The following is a 16,696-nucleotide window of genomic DNA, read 5'->3' as shown; positions in this document are numbered from 1 at the left end:
AGGTTTGTCGTTCTCAGACTGCAGCCAATTCACAAACAGCTTTTTTAATCGCAATGTTTCCGATGATATGTAAACCGGATACGGCATCCCGTAATAATCTCTGGTCGTGATACAAGATGAAAGATGAATACTAGGTGAACACTAGAGGCAGCGTTTACTCTTGCTTGATTTAGACGAGCCTTAATGCGCTGAGTTTGTTTTGGTTTGCGTGCGGGGGTCGAGTAGGACGTCGGCGTTCTGCTGATGTATCGGTTTTCGGGGTACAATGGTAACACAATGCAGTGGAATGTAACTTTGACCGGAGGAGGAAAAGTCTTTCGCCGCCGCGGAGGAGGAGGAGGAGGAGGAGGGGGAGGAACCTCAGTACAAATCGCTGAAGGGCTTGGAGTAGTTGAACATCAAGTAGTCCATGTAGTAGAAATCATAGAGTCGCTGCCTCTCCCACGCGCTCACCTGGGAGAAGTACTTGAGCGTGAGTTCCCTGGTGGTCCTCTGGGCCCCCGGGTTCCTGTCCTTCAGCGTGGGCATGGTCAGGTTGCTGGGGGCCCCCGTCTGCCGCAGCAGGAAGTTGGACTCCTCCTCCATGTTCTCAAACTTCCCAATGAAGTCGTAGTCCAGCAGGCAGGGGTTGCAGAGCTGGTTGGCCGGCTCCCAGTGGATGTCCATGCCGACCGGCCGGTGGACATCCAGCAGGTACTGGACGAACTCGGGGAAGGTGACGCCGTCGCCCGTGCTCAGGGCCTCCTTGGAGGCGTTGGCGCGGTACTTGGCGATGATGGGCTTCCCGAACAGCGAGTGGTAGTAGGTGTTGGGGCTCTCCAGCTTGTCCCGGTAGGCGGACACCAGCCTCTCCAGCGGCTCGCGGACGAAGGCCACCTTGGTGTAGCTCTTGAGCCGCTGCAGGATGTCCGGCCGGCTGTAGCTGACCAGCGTGTTCAGGTGGTTGCCGTAGTGAACGGCGTCGTGCTTCAGGCTCTGCGTGTCCGCCGCCTTGCCCGCCAGCACGATCAGGATCCTCTTCCAGTTGGAGCAGCCCGCCTTGGGCACCTCGCAGTACAGCAGCTTGTACTTGTTCTCCACGTAGATGTGCGACACGTCGTTGGGCGTGACCGTCCGAGAGATGCTGCTCTTGTACTTGGCGCAGATCTCCTTCATCAGCTTCTGACGGGCGTGCTGGATGCGGGAGGAGCGGACGAGGAGCTCCGGGCTCAGAGAGGAGGAGAGGGAGGAGGAGGAGGAGGAGGAGGAAGAGGAGGAGGAAGTGGAGGAGGAGGTGGACAGGTTGTTGGAGTGCTGCATTGCGGGGCTGGTCTTCAGCAGCTTGCGGTGCCTCCGGTTGACGTGCACGGCGCTGGCGTCCTGCTCCTGGAAGCTGGGGACGGCCGAGTGTCGGCTCCTCTCAAAGTCGGGGAACTGCATGGGGGGGATGGGGCTGGAGAGCAGGTCCACGGCGGAGGGGGGGCGGTGCTGCTCCGTGCCCCCAGGCTTGGTGCTCTCTCCATCCTGGGTGCAGAGAGTCTGAAGAGCATAAGAGCCAGAGGAGGAGTTAGAGACAGAGAGCGAGTTAGAGACAGAGCTAGGAGGGATAGCTATAGGAGACAGATGGACTCTCAGACGCACAGGGCGTTTTTAGTTGTAAATAAAATAATTGTTTAAACATTATTATAAAATAATAATACAGACAAAAGGATATGATAAAAAGTATAAAAATACAAAAAAAATAAATACAGCTCACAAAAAAGTATTGAACATTCCGATAATGAATATCGGAATGTTTTTTCAATTACTGCATATTTGTTCTTCAAAGTGTTTATGGGAATAAGAGTTGAGTCTTTTAAAATGTTTTTTATCAGTGTGTCGCATGCATCTGGATGTGTTCTTTCTAAATTAATGCATATTGGTGTCTACTTCGACTTTTCCCTCTTTAGCTTTAATACCAAAAAGCGCCACGTGGTGGTGCTGTTCCATCGCTGCTAATTCATTTGAAGACGGATCCAAATGTCAAGCACTCCCCAATGACTCTCGTGACCTAGCAATAAAGTGGGCTGTAATGTCATAAAAACGTCCTATAAACACCTAATGGAAATATGAATTAGAATCATCTCCTGCTTGGTTGGCATCAGCTGATACCCACGGCCATCCTACCACCCAGGCTTTTTTTATTTTTAATTTCAATTAAACGCTATAAAGCCCTCATAAAGCCAATGGACTGATTGTCAAATTAACATTTTACAACAGACAAGGTTCCAAGATCACCATGAATCTCAGCTAATCCCCTCGCCGCCTTAAACTGCCGACTCCCTCACCTTTAGCAAATTGTCCGGAAGGGAGACAGCGTTGCCTCCCCTTTGCTGTTCCTCCCCCATTACACGCGTGGGGAGCGAGTGAAGGCTAAAGCCACACAGCCTCGGGCGCTCAACTGACCGCAGCGTTACCTTCAGCACAGGCCTTGTTTGTTCCCAGGCAGTGCGGGAGACCAGCGAGGAGAGACCGCCATAGAGGTGAACGCAGGGTGCGTAACGTGTACCTAACTGTCCCCCGGCGTGGTCGATGTTAGACGACAACAGCCGAAATTAGCCAACATTAGAGGATATTAGCCGATATTAGCCGATATTAGCCGACTTTAGCCGTTGTTAACCGACGCTAGCCTCGTTAGCAGTATATTCTATGCTAACCGTGGACTGATTCACTGTAGGTGTCCTGGGATCCGTCTTATATACTAGAGAGCAGGGGTCTGCTGACAGAGGTCCAACCCCCCCATGAAAAGATCCTATCAAACACCTAGTTTCCGATGAAAAAGACCCCCCCCCCCACAACCTCAACCTGTGTTGAGGTGGTGGCTTGTGATTGGCTGTGTTCGCCAGGTGGAGTCGACACGTACCTCTCTGGATTGGCGCTGAGTCGCTCCCAGCTTCACACCTAGAGAGAGAGAGAGAGAGAGAGAGAGAGAGAGAGAGAGAGAGAGAGAGAGAGAGAGAGAGAGAGAGTGAGAGAGAGAGAGAGAGAGAGAGAGAGAGAGAGAGAGAGAGAGAGAGTGAGAGAGAGAGGGAGAGAGAGAGAGAGGTAAAGAAAGAGAGGGGGAGAGAGAGAGAAATAGTTAAATAACTGTCACGTAGCATGTCAGTGGTTCAGCCCTGTCGTCTGTTTATTGACCGTGCGTGGAGGGGAAACAGGTGGTGGCTGCTTGTGTGCATGTGCGTGTGTGTGTCTGCGCGTGTGTGTGTGTGTTTGTCTGTGGAATGAGCTGCCATGTGAATGGCTGAACGGCCGGTGACTGACACTCCCAATACCACAAACACAAAGAGGGCCAAGTGAACGAAAAGCGGTTTAGAAGTTTAGTTTGGACCAAATTAGTAAAAAAATAAATCGAAAAAGCAAAAGCGACCCACTAACACAAATGATGAAAGACTGCTAGCAATCCACAGATAACCAGAGGCGGACTACAGTGGAAGGAACGCGGCGCCCGCGGCAGGTGCTCGGCTGCATGTGGGTCCCCGGGGCCAGGCAGTGTTGGCTGGGCTGTCTCAGGCAGGATGAAGGACTCCCTGGGGCCCTACACCCATCCCAGCCCCAGCCCCCCGGCCCTAAGCTGCACAGCCCCGGTGCTGATGAAGGGAGGGGACGGGGCCCACCGGTCTGAGGGCCCCGTCCCCTCCAGGCTGAGGATGGACAAGATCTGTACCTGAGGAAGGGTGTGTGTTTGTGTTTGTGTCCGTGGGTGTGCACATGTGTGTGTGTATGTGTGTATGTGCATGTGCGTGTGTATGTGTGTGCACATGTGTGTGTGTGTGTGTGTGTATGTGCATGTGCGTGTGTATGTGTGCACACATGTGCATGAGTGCATGTGCGTGTCAGTATGTGCGCACATGTGTGTGTGTGTGTGTGTGTGTGTGTGTGTGTGTGTGTGTGCGTGCGTTTGCAATTGTGCATGCGTGCGTGTGTACGTGCATGTTGAACGCGTGAGTGCGTGTGCGCCTCAATGCTCAGGCTACAGCCTGCCCCGCGCTGGGAGAGAGCCAGCCTTCTCCGTTGGTTTTTCTACTTGTGCAAATTGTTCCTGAGGATGGCGGGAGGCAGATGGTCCGCAGACACGCGATGACATTTTCTAATCTTGTCCCGGTGCCCAAGTGCTGTTTGACCTCCTGACCCGCGTGAGAGCGGGTGTGCGGTGCTCGCTTTCCGATGTCATCTTGCATTGTGGTGGAATGGAAAATGCATGAATATTCATGGCATCACACGTGGATGGCGCTTTGGTAAGCCCAGGCCCAACAATAGTGGCGGCGCTGGTATTTGGAGACCAGCCCATCGGAGCAGGGTTTCCTCCTCAAGACACACGGTCAGCCATTGATCCTGAAAACCCCATTAGGGCGGTAATTGAAAACTCCAAAGGTCTAATTGGTTCCTGCTAGCGGGTGTTTGTGTTAGCCTGTTGCTGGAGGGGGAGAGGGGGGAGGACGGGGAGGACGGGGGGGGGGGGGAGGACGGGGGGGGGGGGGGAGGAGAGGGGGAGGAGGGAGGGGAGAGGAGGCGGGGGGGGGAAGAGGGAGGGGGAGGATGGGGTGAGGAGGTGGCGGAGAGGGGGAGGAGGTGAGGGAGGAGGGGAGGAGGAAAGGGAGGAGGGGAGGAGGAGGAGGGGGAGAGCAGGAGGATGGGGGGGGCAGGAGGAGGGAGGAGGAGGGGGGAGGAGGGGGAGGAATGTCACGCCTGTGTTTCTCTGTGTGTCAGCATCACATCACGCTGCTTCCTAACGGGCGATTTTATCTCTCGGCCGTGGTCTTTTTATTAATGCTCGACTCTTTGCTTTGTGGGTTGGTTCAGGAATGATTTGTTATTAATGACATAAAATGTCAAAGAGGGTTCAGGATTTGGGATGAGCATTCTGGTCCCGAGAAGGCACTATTTTTTAAATGATTCTGTTTGAATAAATTGTGCTGCGGAATGCATAACTGAAACAAGTTACGTAACATTGCAAACTCAGTAAACACCATTTATCTCTCTGCAAGGTTGTTTGGCTTGAGGCCAATAATTATCATTATTTCATTGCAATTTCACACTCAGCCAATTCCACTTAAAATAACTGTTGTATTGATTTGCATTACGGCAGTTTTAAAAAAGGATAAATTGTAAAGGCTTACATCCATCTGCTCTATGACATATTTGGTGCAATTGTCAACATCAATACCGTACGCAGAAACTATAGCTTTTTATGTAAGGTATGTGCGTGAAGTCAAAAATGGAAAATACTCCCTTCGATTCTACACGCACTTTGAGTTTCTAAGTGTGCAGCTCTGTTTAAACATCAGCACCCAAAACACAGAATAAAATAGTAGCAAAATGGAAGCAATCTTTTTGGCCCAAAAAACATCGGACACTCTGGAGAACAATTAGCAGATAGTGGATCATCACCCTGGGCGTTACCTCAGATCAAGCGCCTTGATCTAATTGGACCACTTCACTGGTGACAAGGCCTGCACAACACTTCAGCATCAATGCACAAGGAGAGCCATTACAGCGCGGGCAACATCATTAATGCATGCATTACCGCATTCTCTCTTGCCTCAGAAGCCGGTCCAGCTCACAGACACACAGACGCACAGACACACAAACACACAGACACACAGACGCACATCAAACACCGCTCCCCCCCCCCCCCCCCCCCTCCCGTCTCCTCGGTCGCCAAGGACGGCCGTCGAGCAATGAGAAGCGCTTGAAATAATGAGCTTGTTAACTGCAGGATTGTGGCCATCTTTTTTCTTTCGGGGGAACTTGTTAAATGGATGTCCTGTTCCCGGTTACGACTCAGTGGGGTGCTGGCAGCGAGACGAGTCATGTCGTCTCAACGCCTGCTCACACGCAGGGCTGGGCGAGATCCATCGAATGCGCCCCCAACCGTGGTTCCTCCAACATCCCCTTTCGGTTCTTTTTGCATCACACTGAGCTACTCTGATCCGCTGCTAGTCTGACCGGCAGGGACTAGAAACCTGCGTCAACTTGCAACACAACGATCCAGAATCTGGGTACGGTGTTAACACTCTCCGACGGCGTTTCAACCGGTTTCAGTTCCGACATCTGAGCCGTACTCCAAAGTGTGCCACTAGAAAACCAAACTAGGTTCAAACAAATGCAAACCGAAGTCTCAGATGTCCTCAAACTCAGCTACCCCCCCCCGGCTCCTAGGCCCCACATTGGACTCGGAGGATCTCGTACAAGTCATGGGACTCAAACCTTCATCCGGGGCTGCACTTTACACCTTCTCCTTCCCTGCCTCACTCTCTCCCTAACCCTGCGATGCCCTGTATCCGCACAGCAACACAGACGCTCCTCTGCTCGCGTACGGTATGCTATCAGGTGTAATGTAAATGGTAAATGGAGTGCATTTATAGAGCGCTTTTCTAACCAGTGGTCAATCATAGCGCTTTACAATACTGCCAAACATTCACCCAATTATGCACACATTCACACACAGACGGCGGTGTCAGCCACCAAGGCAACAGCCAACTTATCAGGAGCAGGTAGGGTGAGCTGTCTTGCTCAGGGACACCTCGACACTATGCTAGGAGGAGCCGGGTATCAATCTAGCAACCTTCCGGTTACAAGTCAACCCGCTCTAGCTCCTTAGACACTGTCGCCCCCCGTTAAGCTCAGGTCCGGGGATGTTTTCTCAGTTTCCGTGGCGGGAGAGAATACAAAGCCGTAGTGCTCAGCAGTAGATGGCAACAATCCTGGCGGAGTTAGGGCTGTAGACAACCAGAAGTCAGGGAGGAGAGTGAGGGGAATGCTGAGGCCTGAGTTCTGACTCCAGACACGCAAGCTGGCAAAGGGGAAACCAACAAGGACAGCACAGGGATCTTGGGGGAATATCTACAGATGCAGCCCAGAACTCAATTGTTTTTAGCAGGGTGTGTTCTCCCGAACCAGACGCTAATGGAGTCATTCACCTTGGACTGCACTTTTTTTGTTTGCTCGTGGTTTGATGTTGAAGGTTGTTTGTTGTTAGATCTTGACTCACTGGCTTCTTGTCTTCTTCCTATGTTTAAAGTTAGTTGTCTTTCTGTTAAAGTTCCGTTAACTTCTACTGAGCAAACAGTTAAGTTGATTTTGCTCTTTTTGTTTGTGAACTATACCAAAGGTTATGTACAATGTATATACCAAGGTCTAAATCATGCTGCAATTCAGGGGAGAGAGAGATGTATTATTAATCATGTATTATTGCATTTCTTTATAATTTTATTCTCAAAACATATGTCTCTAATTTGGCGACATTTTGTCATGCTGAGTATATTTGAGGTAGTTTAGAGGATGAGGACATCGTTACCAAAGCCATTCCCTGGACTACAGGTGCTCTATGACAGTTAGGACCAATAAGTCAATGCTTATCGACGGGGCGTGTACCTCATGAGGTAGAGCGGGTTCACTTTTAACCAGAAGGTTGATAGTTCCATCCCCAGCTCCTCCTAGCTGAGCGTCGAGGTGTCCCTGAGCAAGACACTCACCCTACCTGCTCCCGACGACCTGGCTGTTGCCTTGCATGGTTGACCCCGCCGTCGGTGCGTGAATGTGTGCATTTATGGGTGAATGTTAAGGCAATATTGTAAAGCACTTTGAGTGGCCACTGTCTAGCAAAGCGCTCCATAAATGCAGTCCATTTAACTTTCTTATTCATATCAGTATTACTCATACAAACTCGGCCCCGTATTCATTCATATTCTGAGGCCATCGAAACCTCAGCACCAGCAAGACCTCTGGGCTTATGAAGGGAGCCCCCCCCGCCCACATGGCCCCTGGAAGGGCACACATAAACTACATCCCATTCACGCGGTGACGTCCTTTGACCTTTGCCCCCTTCGGCACTCCACCCTCCAGCTCCAAGGTCGTAGATCGGAGGCGCTCATGCGTTGTCACGGCTGGCCTGATTGGTTGAAACTCCAGGGAAACAGGATGACAATTTCTCCCCCTCACCCCCCCTCCCATATTAAACCATGATGTGTCCACCGAGCGACATCAATAACCCATGCACTTCCAGAGCTCTTGAGAGGCCAGGGCGAATGACATCACCGCTCCCCCGCTCCGTCGCAGCCCGGACCAGCCTCCTCGCCGCCGCCGCGCCTCCCACACGCCGACTAATGAACGGTTCCCCCGGCTGGCTCCTCTTTGTTTTTCAAAAATCTCCAGGTTCTCATTATTTCGTGTTTCCCTTTAAAGACGGGGATAGAGGTATAGGGGCGTTAAGGAAGGAACCCTATCCTCGACGAGCAGGAGTTAATTGAGCAGCGATGCGAGGAAGGAGCCGGGAATGAGGGATTTTTACCGAGGGTGTGCGATAATCACCTGCCGGCTCGCGTGCTTCCCTGCCCTCTAAATTGGAATAACTCAGGCTAGCTCTCTCCGCGCGACGATCAAGCTAGCAGGCTTTGCGGGTTAGCCGCCTAGCGCAGCGGGAAGGAGGGGGATGATACACAGCTTTAAGGGGATGGAGATAGAGACGTCAGACACCGCCTTAATGACAAACTAATTGGCCGATGATGTATTCTTCCCCATCATTCTACAGGGGTTGGCTTCAAGGTCGCAACGCACACACACACTCACACACACACACACACACACACACACACACACACACACACACACACACACACACACACACACACACACACACACACACACACACACACACACACACACACACACACACACCTACACACACACACGAACACACACACACACGTTTGCTAATGCTCATCTCCATGGAAACAGGGGGGGAAGGAAGTGTGTGAGGGGGAGGTGAAAGCGGTATGGCGGTGGTGGGTGTGGTGCGATATGACAAGGCTGGGGTGGGAATCATGTGAGGAAGAGGGAGGGCGTCGGCAGATAGATTGTGTTTGTGTGCATGTGTGTATATGTGTGTGTGTGTGTGTGTTTGTGTGTGTATATGTGTGGGTGTGAGTGGGTGTGTAGATGTTTGCGTGTGCATACATCTGTGCATGCAAGTGTGTGTGCGTGTGCATGAGTGTTTGCGGTAATGCGGGTGTGTGTGTGTGTGCGTGTGTGTGCGTGTGCGTGAGCGTGCGGATGTGTGTGTGCGTGCGTGTGTCTGCGTGTGCGGTGCGTGTGCGATGCGTGGATATGTACACCATCCTGCCCCATGAGCCGAGGGAAGCGATCAGGGGGGGTTAAGCGAGTTATCTCGACAGGATTGCTGCGCACGGGGGGGGCTTTAATTGGCCCGTGTCTGCTACACGTCGCGGTGCTCTTGACCTGGACAACTGTCACCGCTATCCGTCTCTGGTAGCCTGTGAGGGACACTCTCCTTCAGTAGATGACAGCTCTCCGGCTCAGACACACGGCCAGGCTTAGGCCCAATCCCATTTCTACCCCTTACCCCTTCCCCTTACCCCTCCCCCTTGTTTTGAAGGGGTAAGGGTAAGGGGTAAGGGTAAGTGGTAAGGGGTAAGGGGAAGGCGTAAGGGGTAGAAATGGGATTGGGCCCAATCCCATTTCTACCCCTTCCCCCTTCCCCTTCCCCCTTCAAAACAAGGGGGAAGGGTAAGGGGAAGGGGTAAGGGGTAGAAATGGGATTGGCCCTTAGGCTCCCATTCATGCGCTTCTGTGGATCTCCCCGTGACCCGATGTGTCAGATTGTTTATTCTTTCGTAAACAAAGAGAGCAGAACGTGGCGGTGTTCTAGAAACGTCCAGAGCTGCGGTTTGAGACGAGGGGGGAACCACCAGCACCTGACAGCAAGGAAGAGGAGCAAAGGCGAAGGGAGAGACAGCGTCGCTGAGGAGCCTGCAGGCCGGCAGTGGTACACACGCCTGCTTCACAGAGTACAACTCTGCTCTGCGTTTAGGGACCGTCGCGAATATACGGGCTGAGAACCCCTTTGAGACCGCAACTGTTATGAAGGGCTATACAAATATAATTGACTTGACTTGACAAACGAAAGTGAAACCAAAATGTAACCATTAACGCAATCAAGCCTAACTAGTTAGATTCAAGAATGGAAGAGCTAATGACGCTATTAGGGAGTTTTTCCATAAGGCGTATTAAACATTTTGTTAACGTGGTTTGCCTCGCGGGACGTTGCTTGCTTAATGACCTTCTTTCACAGTTAGAAAAGAAACCCAGCTAAAGAAGGCTTTTCCTCTTGACATGATCAAAGCCGCGGAGAAACTGGGTTTCTCCGGACCTCTGGGTGTAAAGTGTGTGGGGGTGGGGGGGGTCGTCGGGGGAGGGGGGGGTCTGTGGAGGAGGCATGCTCCTTAGAACTGCTAAGCTACGCTGCGTCTTCGCGAGCGGCCCTGCTCCCCTGTTCACCCCTATCTGGGGCTGGGAGAGGAGGCTGCTGAAGCTCGCCTGCCCCGCCGCTGAGTACAGCTTTGTGTTGTTTCCAGCCCCCCCCCCCCCCCCTCTCAGATTCCCAGTGTTTTCTTGTTATTGCATCTGTGATTACAGCAGTGGCTGATGAGTCTAGACATGTGAGCGGAACACGGCAGCCAAGGCGGACTGCAGAGGGAATTACAAAGAGGTGAGTGTATGTGTGTGTGTTTGCGTGTGTGTGTGTGTTTGCCTGGGTGTATGTGTGTGTGTGTGCGGCAGTGTGTGTGTGTGTGTGCGTGAGTGGGTGCGTGTGTTTGTGGGCCTGTGTGTGAGCAACTGTGCGTGTGTACGCGTGCGTGTGTGCACATGTGCGCACGCGTGTGTGTGTGTGTGCGCGAGTGTATGTGCCTGTGTGTGTGTGTGTCTTTGTTTGGGTGTTTGCCTGTGCGTGTGTGCTTGCGCGTGTGTGTAAGTGCTCATGCACATCCATAGATCAGTTGCTCCGATGCTGCAGCATTGATTGCGGTCCACGTTGTAAATCCAGACTGGTCCACAGGGAACAGATGTGGCCGGGATCTTTTTATTTATCGGACATTCGGAACGTGCATTTTGCAATGCATTTAACAAACAACAAAAATAAATGGCAATTCTATTCTCAGGGCACAATAGAGGAGAGTAGCTTTTAGTATTGATATAAAATGTAGCACAGCAACATACTTGCGTCGACTCCTATTCCGCTAAAACTAAAGTCTACGTCAATGGTTTCAAACGGCTGAATCATGTCAATTGATCCCACCTATTAGAGATAGGTATTTGCTGTTGCACACTGTATTTTATTTATCTCACGGTGTACACTTAACCTTTAAATGCTGGTATTTGTACTAAAAGACAAGACAGGGTGCACTCTGCGTTCTCCCTCTCCTTCTCCATCCCCGCTGACTAAAAGGCAGGAGGTCCTCTTGCCGCGCCCTCGCTGTGACAAGGTAAATGCCCAGTTTCCAACAAGCGCTGTAATTTACAGACACTGCACTGATGATGCAGCTGGCTGAGGTGGAGGGGACTACACCTAACGGCTCATTTGAGTGTCAGACAGGAGGCTTTCCACAGGACCAGGCGCGACACAGGAAAATCACCCAGCCAAAAAGCTAGTTGGTAAAAATTGCAGGCTTGTAAAATCACCCCTGTTAAAAAAAACGCAGTTTGTACTGGAACGCCGACTATCGCAGCGAAGGTTTGCTGCCTGCTTTAGGCCAGTCCAGGAAAACATGCGAGGTTTAGTTTTTTAACTGCACATAAATGTGTCCTTCAAAGCTTCTATGACCTTTCCACAGTATCCTATCTAAAAGGAGTGATTTATGAAGGATGTGGTGGTCCTGGGCGGAGATCACACCGCGGCTTGACAGTGAACAGCCAATGGGTCAGCGGAGATCGATCGGCTGTCAGGGACAGAACCTTGGGGGCGTGTTTTTATGATTCCATCGGTTGAAGAGCAACACCGGACCAGTTGTCTCTGTGCTGGCAGCGGCCCTCAGATCCAGAAAGCTTACTGTATGGATGAGTTCTGCAGCTACAGGTTTCTCCATCCATGCACAGACCTGTTATTATGTTTGTTATATAATATAAGGATAACTTGTTAGTAACGGAGTAACAACTCAGGTTGAGCTATTGATGTCCATTTTAACCCAAGATTTACTAGCCCCAGAACAATGTGCCTTAAAGCGCCCCCTAAGACATGGGAATAACAACGCATACTGTTGACAATCCATTGCATACATAACACCTGTGGTCTGTGTATGGATGCTAAATCTGTAGCTGCAGCGTGCATTTAAAGACCTGTTTGTCTGTGAATGGATGCTGAAGGCTGTTACTGCAGAGCACACCTAGAGGCTTCCCTCTGGGCGTCTGGGCACTCCGACTGGGAAGGATATTCCAGACGGCCACAACATCACACTGAGCCCCAATCTTCTTATTTTCTCCAGTGCCGGACTGCTTCGCTTTTTATTTCCGCCTCCTCAGAACCACACCCCCCACAGCGGGTCTATCGCTGCAATCGCTTTTTGTGTGTGTTTGTGTGTGTGTGTGTGTGTGTGTGTGTGTGTGTGTGTGTGTGTGTGTGTGTGTGTGTGTGTGTGTGTGTGTGTGTGTGTGTGTGTGTGTGTGTGTGTGTGTGTGTGTGTGTGCGCTTTCCCTTTGCTTTTCCACTCTCCTCGGTTTTAGCTCTTATTGGTGGGATTCACCCCTGGCCTGCCTTCCCCGACCTATAATTTCCTCCAGGTCCTCCTCTCTTTGCCCTCCCTCCCCCCCACCCCCTCCCCCCCACCCCTGCACCGTGCACCTCCTCCTCCTCCACCCCCCCCCCCCTCCCCTCCCCTCTGCACCGGTTCAGACAATAGAAAACGCAGCAGCGAACCATAAACACAACAGCCGCTCCCACAAACCCCTCCAATAAAGCATTGGCCACGGCTGATGCACCCGCTGCTGTCGCCCTCAGCTGATGTGGATGAGAGGAGCTCGGGCTGTGAGCCCCCTCTCCGCCCCGCCGTGGAGGGCTTCTGGAGCGGGGCGAGCACACACTGGACGCTGGGCCGCGACGGCGTCCCTCACTGGCGCCGGAGAGCGCGTGAACATCTGAACCGAGCGGGGCTTGAGCCGAGCCCTCTGGTGCACTAATGAGAGCAGTGTGTGTGTGTGCGGTTGTGTGTGTGTGTGTGCGAGTGTGTGTGTGTATGTATAAGTTTGTTTGAGAGAGAGAGAGAGAGAGAGAGAGAGAGAGAGAGAGGGCCTGTGGGCCTGTCCCCTCATGGGCCTGTCCCTTCACTCCCATAAGCCTGTACTAACAGAGATGGCCGTGAAGGGGCTGCAGAGCCCAAAGGTCTCGAAAGGAGGCGTCACGGAGGAAACACAGGGTGTTGTGGAGCTCTGTTCCTGCTGGCCCTACACGCTGCTGACCGTCAAACCAATGCCAGCCGGGAAGAAAACAAGAACTTCATCTGGAGCTAAAGAAATGCTACAGCAAATTTTAATAATAAGCACAAATAGTTGAACAATGTGGGTTCCAATACTGGTTTGGTATGCATCGCATTTCACTGGAGTCTCCTTCCTCCCTAAGTTGCAGCAGCGCAACATAGCAGCCACTTTTCCAACCAATAAACGGGTCATTACTGTTAATTTATTCAACTCATTACGGATAATTTACTCTGGTAAATGAAAGTCTGCTCATGATTAAATACAGAATAATGTAATCAAATTAAGTCCAATGTAATCCAATGTAAATCTTGCACAATCCTTTACGCATGGACGATTCAAAGCATCAATCCATGCATATATATATATATACAGCTCGTCTCCTGAGCTTTCACCCTGATTTTCGCATTTCACATGAACACCAGCCTGGCCGCCTTTAGCATTGGTTTGGTAGAGGTTTAAACTGGATCGGGGCAGACAGATCCGCAGAGAACCAGAATGTGAACGTCGGAGATTGGGAGGGTCTCACGTGGCTATAGGGCGTTAACCACACACAAACACAATTCCATACATACATCCATACACACAATCTGCCAAGTTAGTCGAAAACGAAGCCCAGAACCCAGTCTAGACACGTGGTTTGCATCGGAGCATGAATGCCAAGCAAAACGAAACAAACAACAAACCTTTAAAGTAAACCATCTCTGTGTGGATCTCAAAGGAGACACGATTCTGTCGACACCCGTTTTGACTTGTTTTATCTCTGCCTGTAACACTGCATGGTCAGTGTTTTAGAGAAACTGCTTTCAAATGCTTGAGTTAAAAACACACAGCTGCACCCCACCTCCCCACCACCCCAAAACCCATCTCCCCCACCCCCCCCACTCACAACCGATGCCTGATTACCAGACTTTAACATTTAAAATGCCCATTCACCTTGTCTCTCACACAACCCCGGAGACGTCCCTGGAAACATTCCGCAAGCTCGCCCCATCTCCACCCTCTCTCTCTCCTTCTCTCCCTCTCTCCCCCCCGCTCTCCCCCCTCCTGTCAGAGGAAATGCCAACGAGAGACACGAACACAGCGCTGCTCCTATCCTCCCAGCTCGGGTAATTTGACAGCGAGTAGAGAGGACACAGAATAATTGGAGTAGCATTTACGTGTCAGCGTGACACCCATGGAGAGAGAGAGAGAGAGAGAGAGAGAGAGAGAGAGAGAGAGAGAGAGAGAGAGAGAGAGAGAGAGAGAGAGAGAGAGAGAGAGAGAGAGAGAGAGAGAGAGAGAGAGAGAGGTAGAGGGAGAGGGAGAGAGAGAGGGAGAGAGAGAGAGAGAGAGGTAGAGAGAGAGAGAGAGAGAGAGAGAGGTAGAGGGAGAGGGGGGAGGTAGAGGGAGACAGATAGGGAGAGAGGGAGAGAGAGAGGGAGAGAGGGAGAGGGAGAGAGAGAGAGAGAGAGAGAGAGAGAGAGGTAGAGGGAGAGGGGGGGAGGTAGAGGGAGACAGATAGGGAGAGAGGGAGAGAGAGAGGGAGAGAGGGAGAGGGAGAGAGAGAGAGAGAGAGAGAGAGAGAGAGAGAGAGAGAGAGAGAGAGAGAGAGAGAGAGAGAGAGAGAGAGAGAGAGAGAGGTAGAGGGAGAGGGGGGAGGTAGAGGGAGACAGATAGGGAGAGAGGGAGAGAGAGAGGGAGAGAGGGAGAGGGGAGAGAGAGAGAGAGAGAGAGAGAGAGAGAGAGAGAGAGAGAGAGAGAGAGAGGGAGAGGGGGGAGGTAGAGGGAGACAGATAGGGAGAAAGGGAGAGAGGGAGAGGGAGAGAGAATGACAGAAAGAGTGACGATGTGTCTGAGGATGCAGGGGCGAGGGGTGTATTTGTGGGGGGATTGGTTGTGTGTGTGGGGGGAGGGTTTGTGCGTGCGTGCTCGGGTGCGTGCGTGAATGTGTGTGTGTGTGTGTGTGTGTGTGTGTGTGTGTGTGTGTGGGGGAGGAAGGAGGAGGAGGGAAGGAAGGCAGGACCCAAGGTTCTTGAGCTAGATTTCAAAAGCTGTCTGTCCAAAGTAAAAGTGGGTTAATCAAACAAACATGGCATCTGGTCTTTTGTCAGAACTGTTTGTAGCCGAGGCCACGGGAGAATCGACTTCTGGAAACTATCGCTCTGCGAGGCAGGGACGTGAATATTAAGTTGGCACTGGTCAGGAGCGCCGACGCTACTTAATTGGGTTCGGCCCGGCGGGACGGAGCATCAAACAAGCAGCGGATGATTTCATTGGCTGCCTTCGTAAGGTTGAGTACGACGGGGAGCAGGAAGGAACTGGCTGGCTCGCGTCAGGTGATGCAGCGACGAGACGAGCGAAGCACGCGCGTTTTATCCCAAAAGTCACCCCTTCAGAACTCCATTGAGCGTTGGAGTAATATGAGTGACGGCTTACTGATATATTTCTCCCTGTCTGCCGGAAAAATTTGGAGAATCACTTTCTGCCCATACAAATATAAATCAAGCTAATAATGATAACAACCTGCATGTTTCTTATGATTTTGCACCTTTTGTAAAGTGTCCAAGCCTTGGAGGACGTAGAAAACGAATCGGGACAGCGACTAGTAGGGTATCAGCGGCAGAGGGGCACCCACGAAGCGGACATTGATCAGGGACGCCCCCCCAAGGGGGTCTTCAGCAGGCAGGCCGTGTGCTGGATCAGTGTCGCTCCAATGGGGGTACGGGTACCCCAAGGGGCATATCAGGGGGTGCTTGGACATGTTTGGTTATTCAACGATTGTTGAATATTTACACGTGATGAAAAAAGTTCTTGAACTAGCTAACATTTGTGCCGAAAGTACTCCTGCGAAGCACCTGGGGTAGAGAAATACTGAAGCAAGACAGACAGACCGGACCTGATCATTGGACCACGGCGCCTATCCAATCAGGGGGGGCTGCTTCTCCCGCGATCCATTCTCCATGCCTTCTGTCCCAGCGGACAGACAGACGGACGGAGCTAACGAGCACTCCTTCTGAGCCAGGACAGGCAGGAGGAGGGCTCTGTCGCGGGGAGACGCAGCCACTGGAAGGTGGTCACAGGCGCTCGCTCTGCTTTATTCATCACCTGCCTTCCCAGACTGACCCAGCGGGCTCTCTGCCGGAGAACCCTGCCATTACCCATTAGTGCCTTCCTGTCTGGTGCGAGTGTGGCCACTTACCTGAGAGTGTGGATTTCCCACCCGGTCTCTGTGTGTGTGTGTGTGTGTGTGTGTGTGTGTGTGTGTGTGTGTGTGTGTGTGTGTGTGTGTGTGTGTGTGTGTGTGTGTGTGTGTGTGTGTGTGTGTGTGTGTGTGTGTGTGTGTGTAATTGTACAGTATTTGCTTTTATGATATGAGTGTGTGTGTGTGTGATTGTGAGTCTGAGTGTGTGTGTTTGAGCTTGCAGATGAGTAG

At 51.7% G+C, this 16,696-nt stretch overlaps 1 protein-coding gene across 1 annotated transcript in view; it reads right to left on the bottom strand.

Annotated features, from left to right (window-relative positions):
* Nucleotides 1–360: 360 nt before the first annotated feature.
* LOC130402984 (carbohydrate sulfotransferase 8-like) overlaps nt 361–16,696 on the bottom strand; it is a 98,375-nt gene continuing 82,039 nt past the window's right edge. The window contains exons 5-6 of the mRNA XM_056607078.1: nt 2,882–2,919; nt 361–1,518 (exon numbers count right to left, since the gene is read on the bottom strand). Coding sequence (XP_056463053.1) covers nt 361–1,518; nt 2,882–2,919 — 1,196 coding nt within the window. The remainder of the gene's footprint in view (nt 1,519–2,881; nt 2,920–16,696) is intronic.

This window comes from Gadus chalcogrammus, chromosome 14 (assembly GCF_026213295.1).
Source record: "Gadus chalcogrammus isolate NIFS_2021 chromosome 14, NIFS_Gcha_1.0, whole genome shotgun sequence".
NCBI classification, from domain to species: domain Eukaryota; kingdom Metazoa; phylum Chordata; class Actinopteri; order Gadiformes; family Gadidae; genus Gadus; species Gadus chalcogrammus.
The sequence above is the reverse complement of the archived record's forward strand: the minus strand, read 5'-3'. Positions and strand labels throughout refer to the sequence as shown.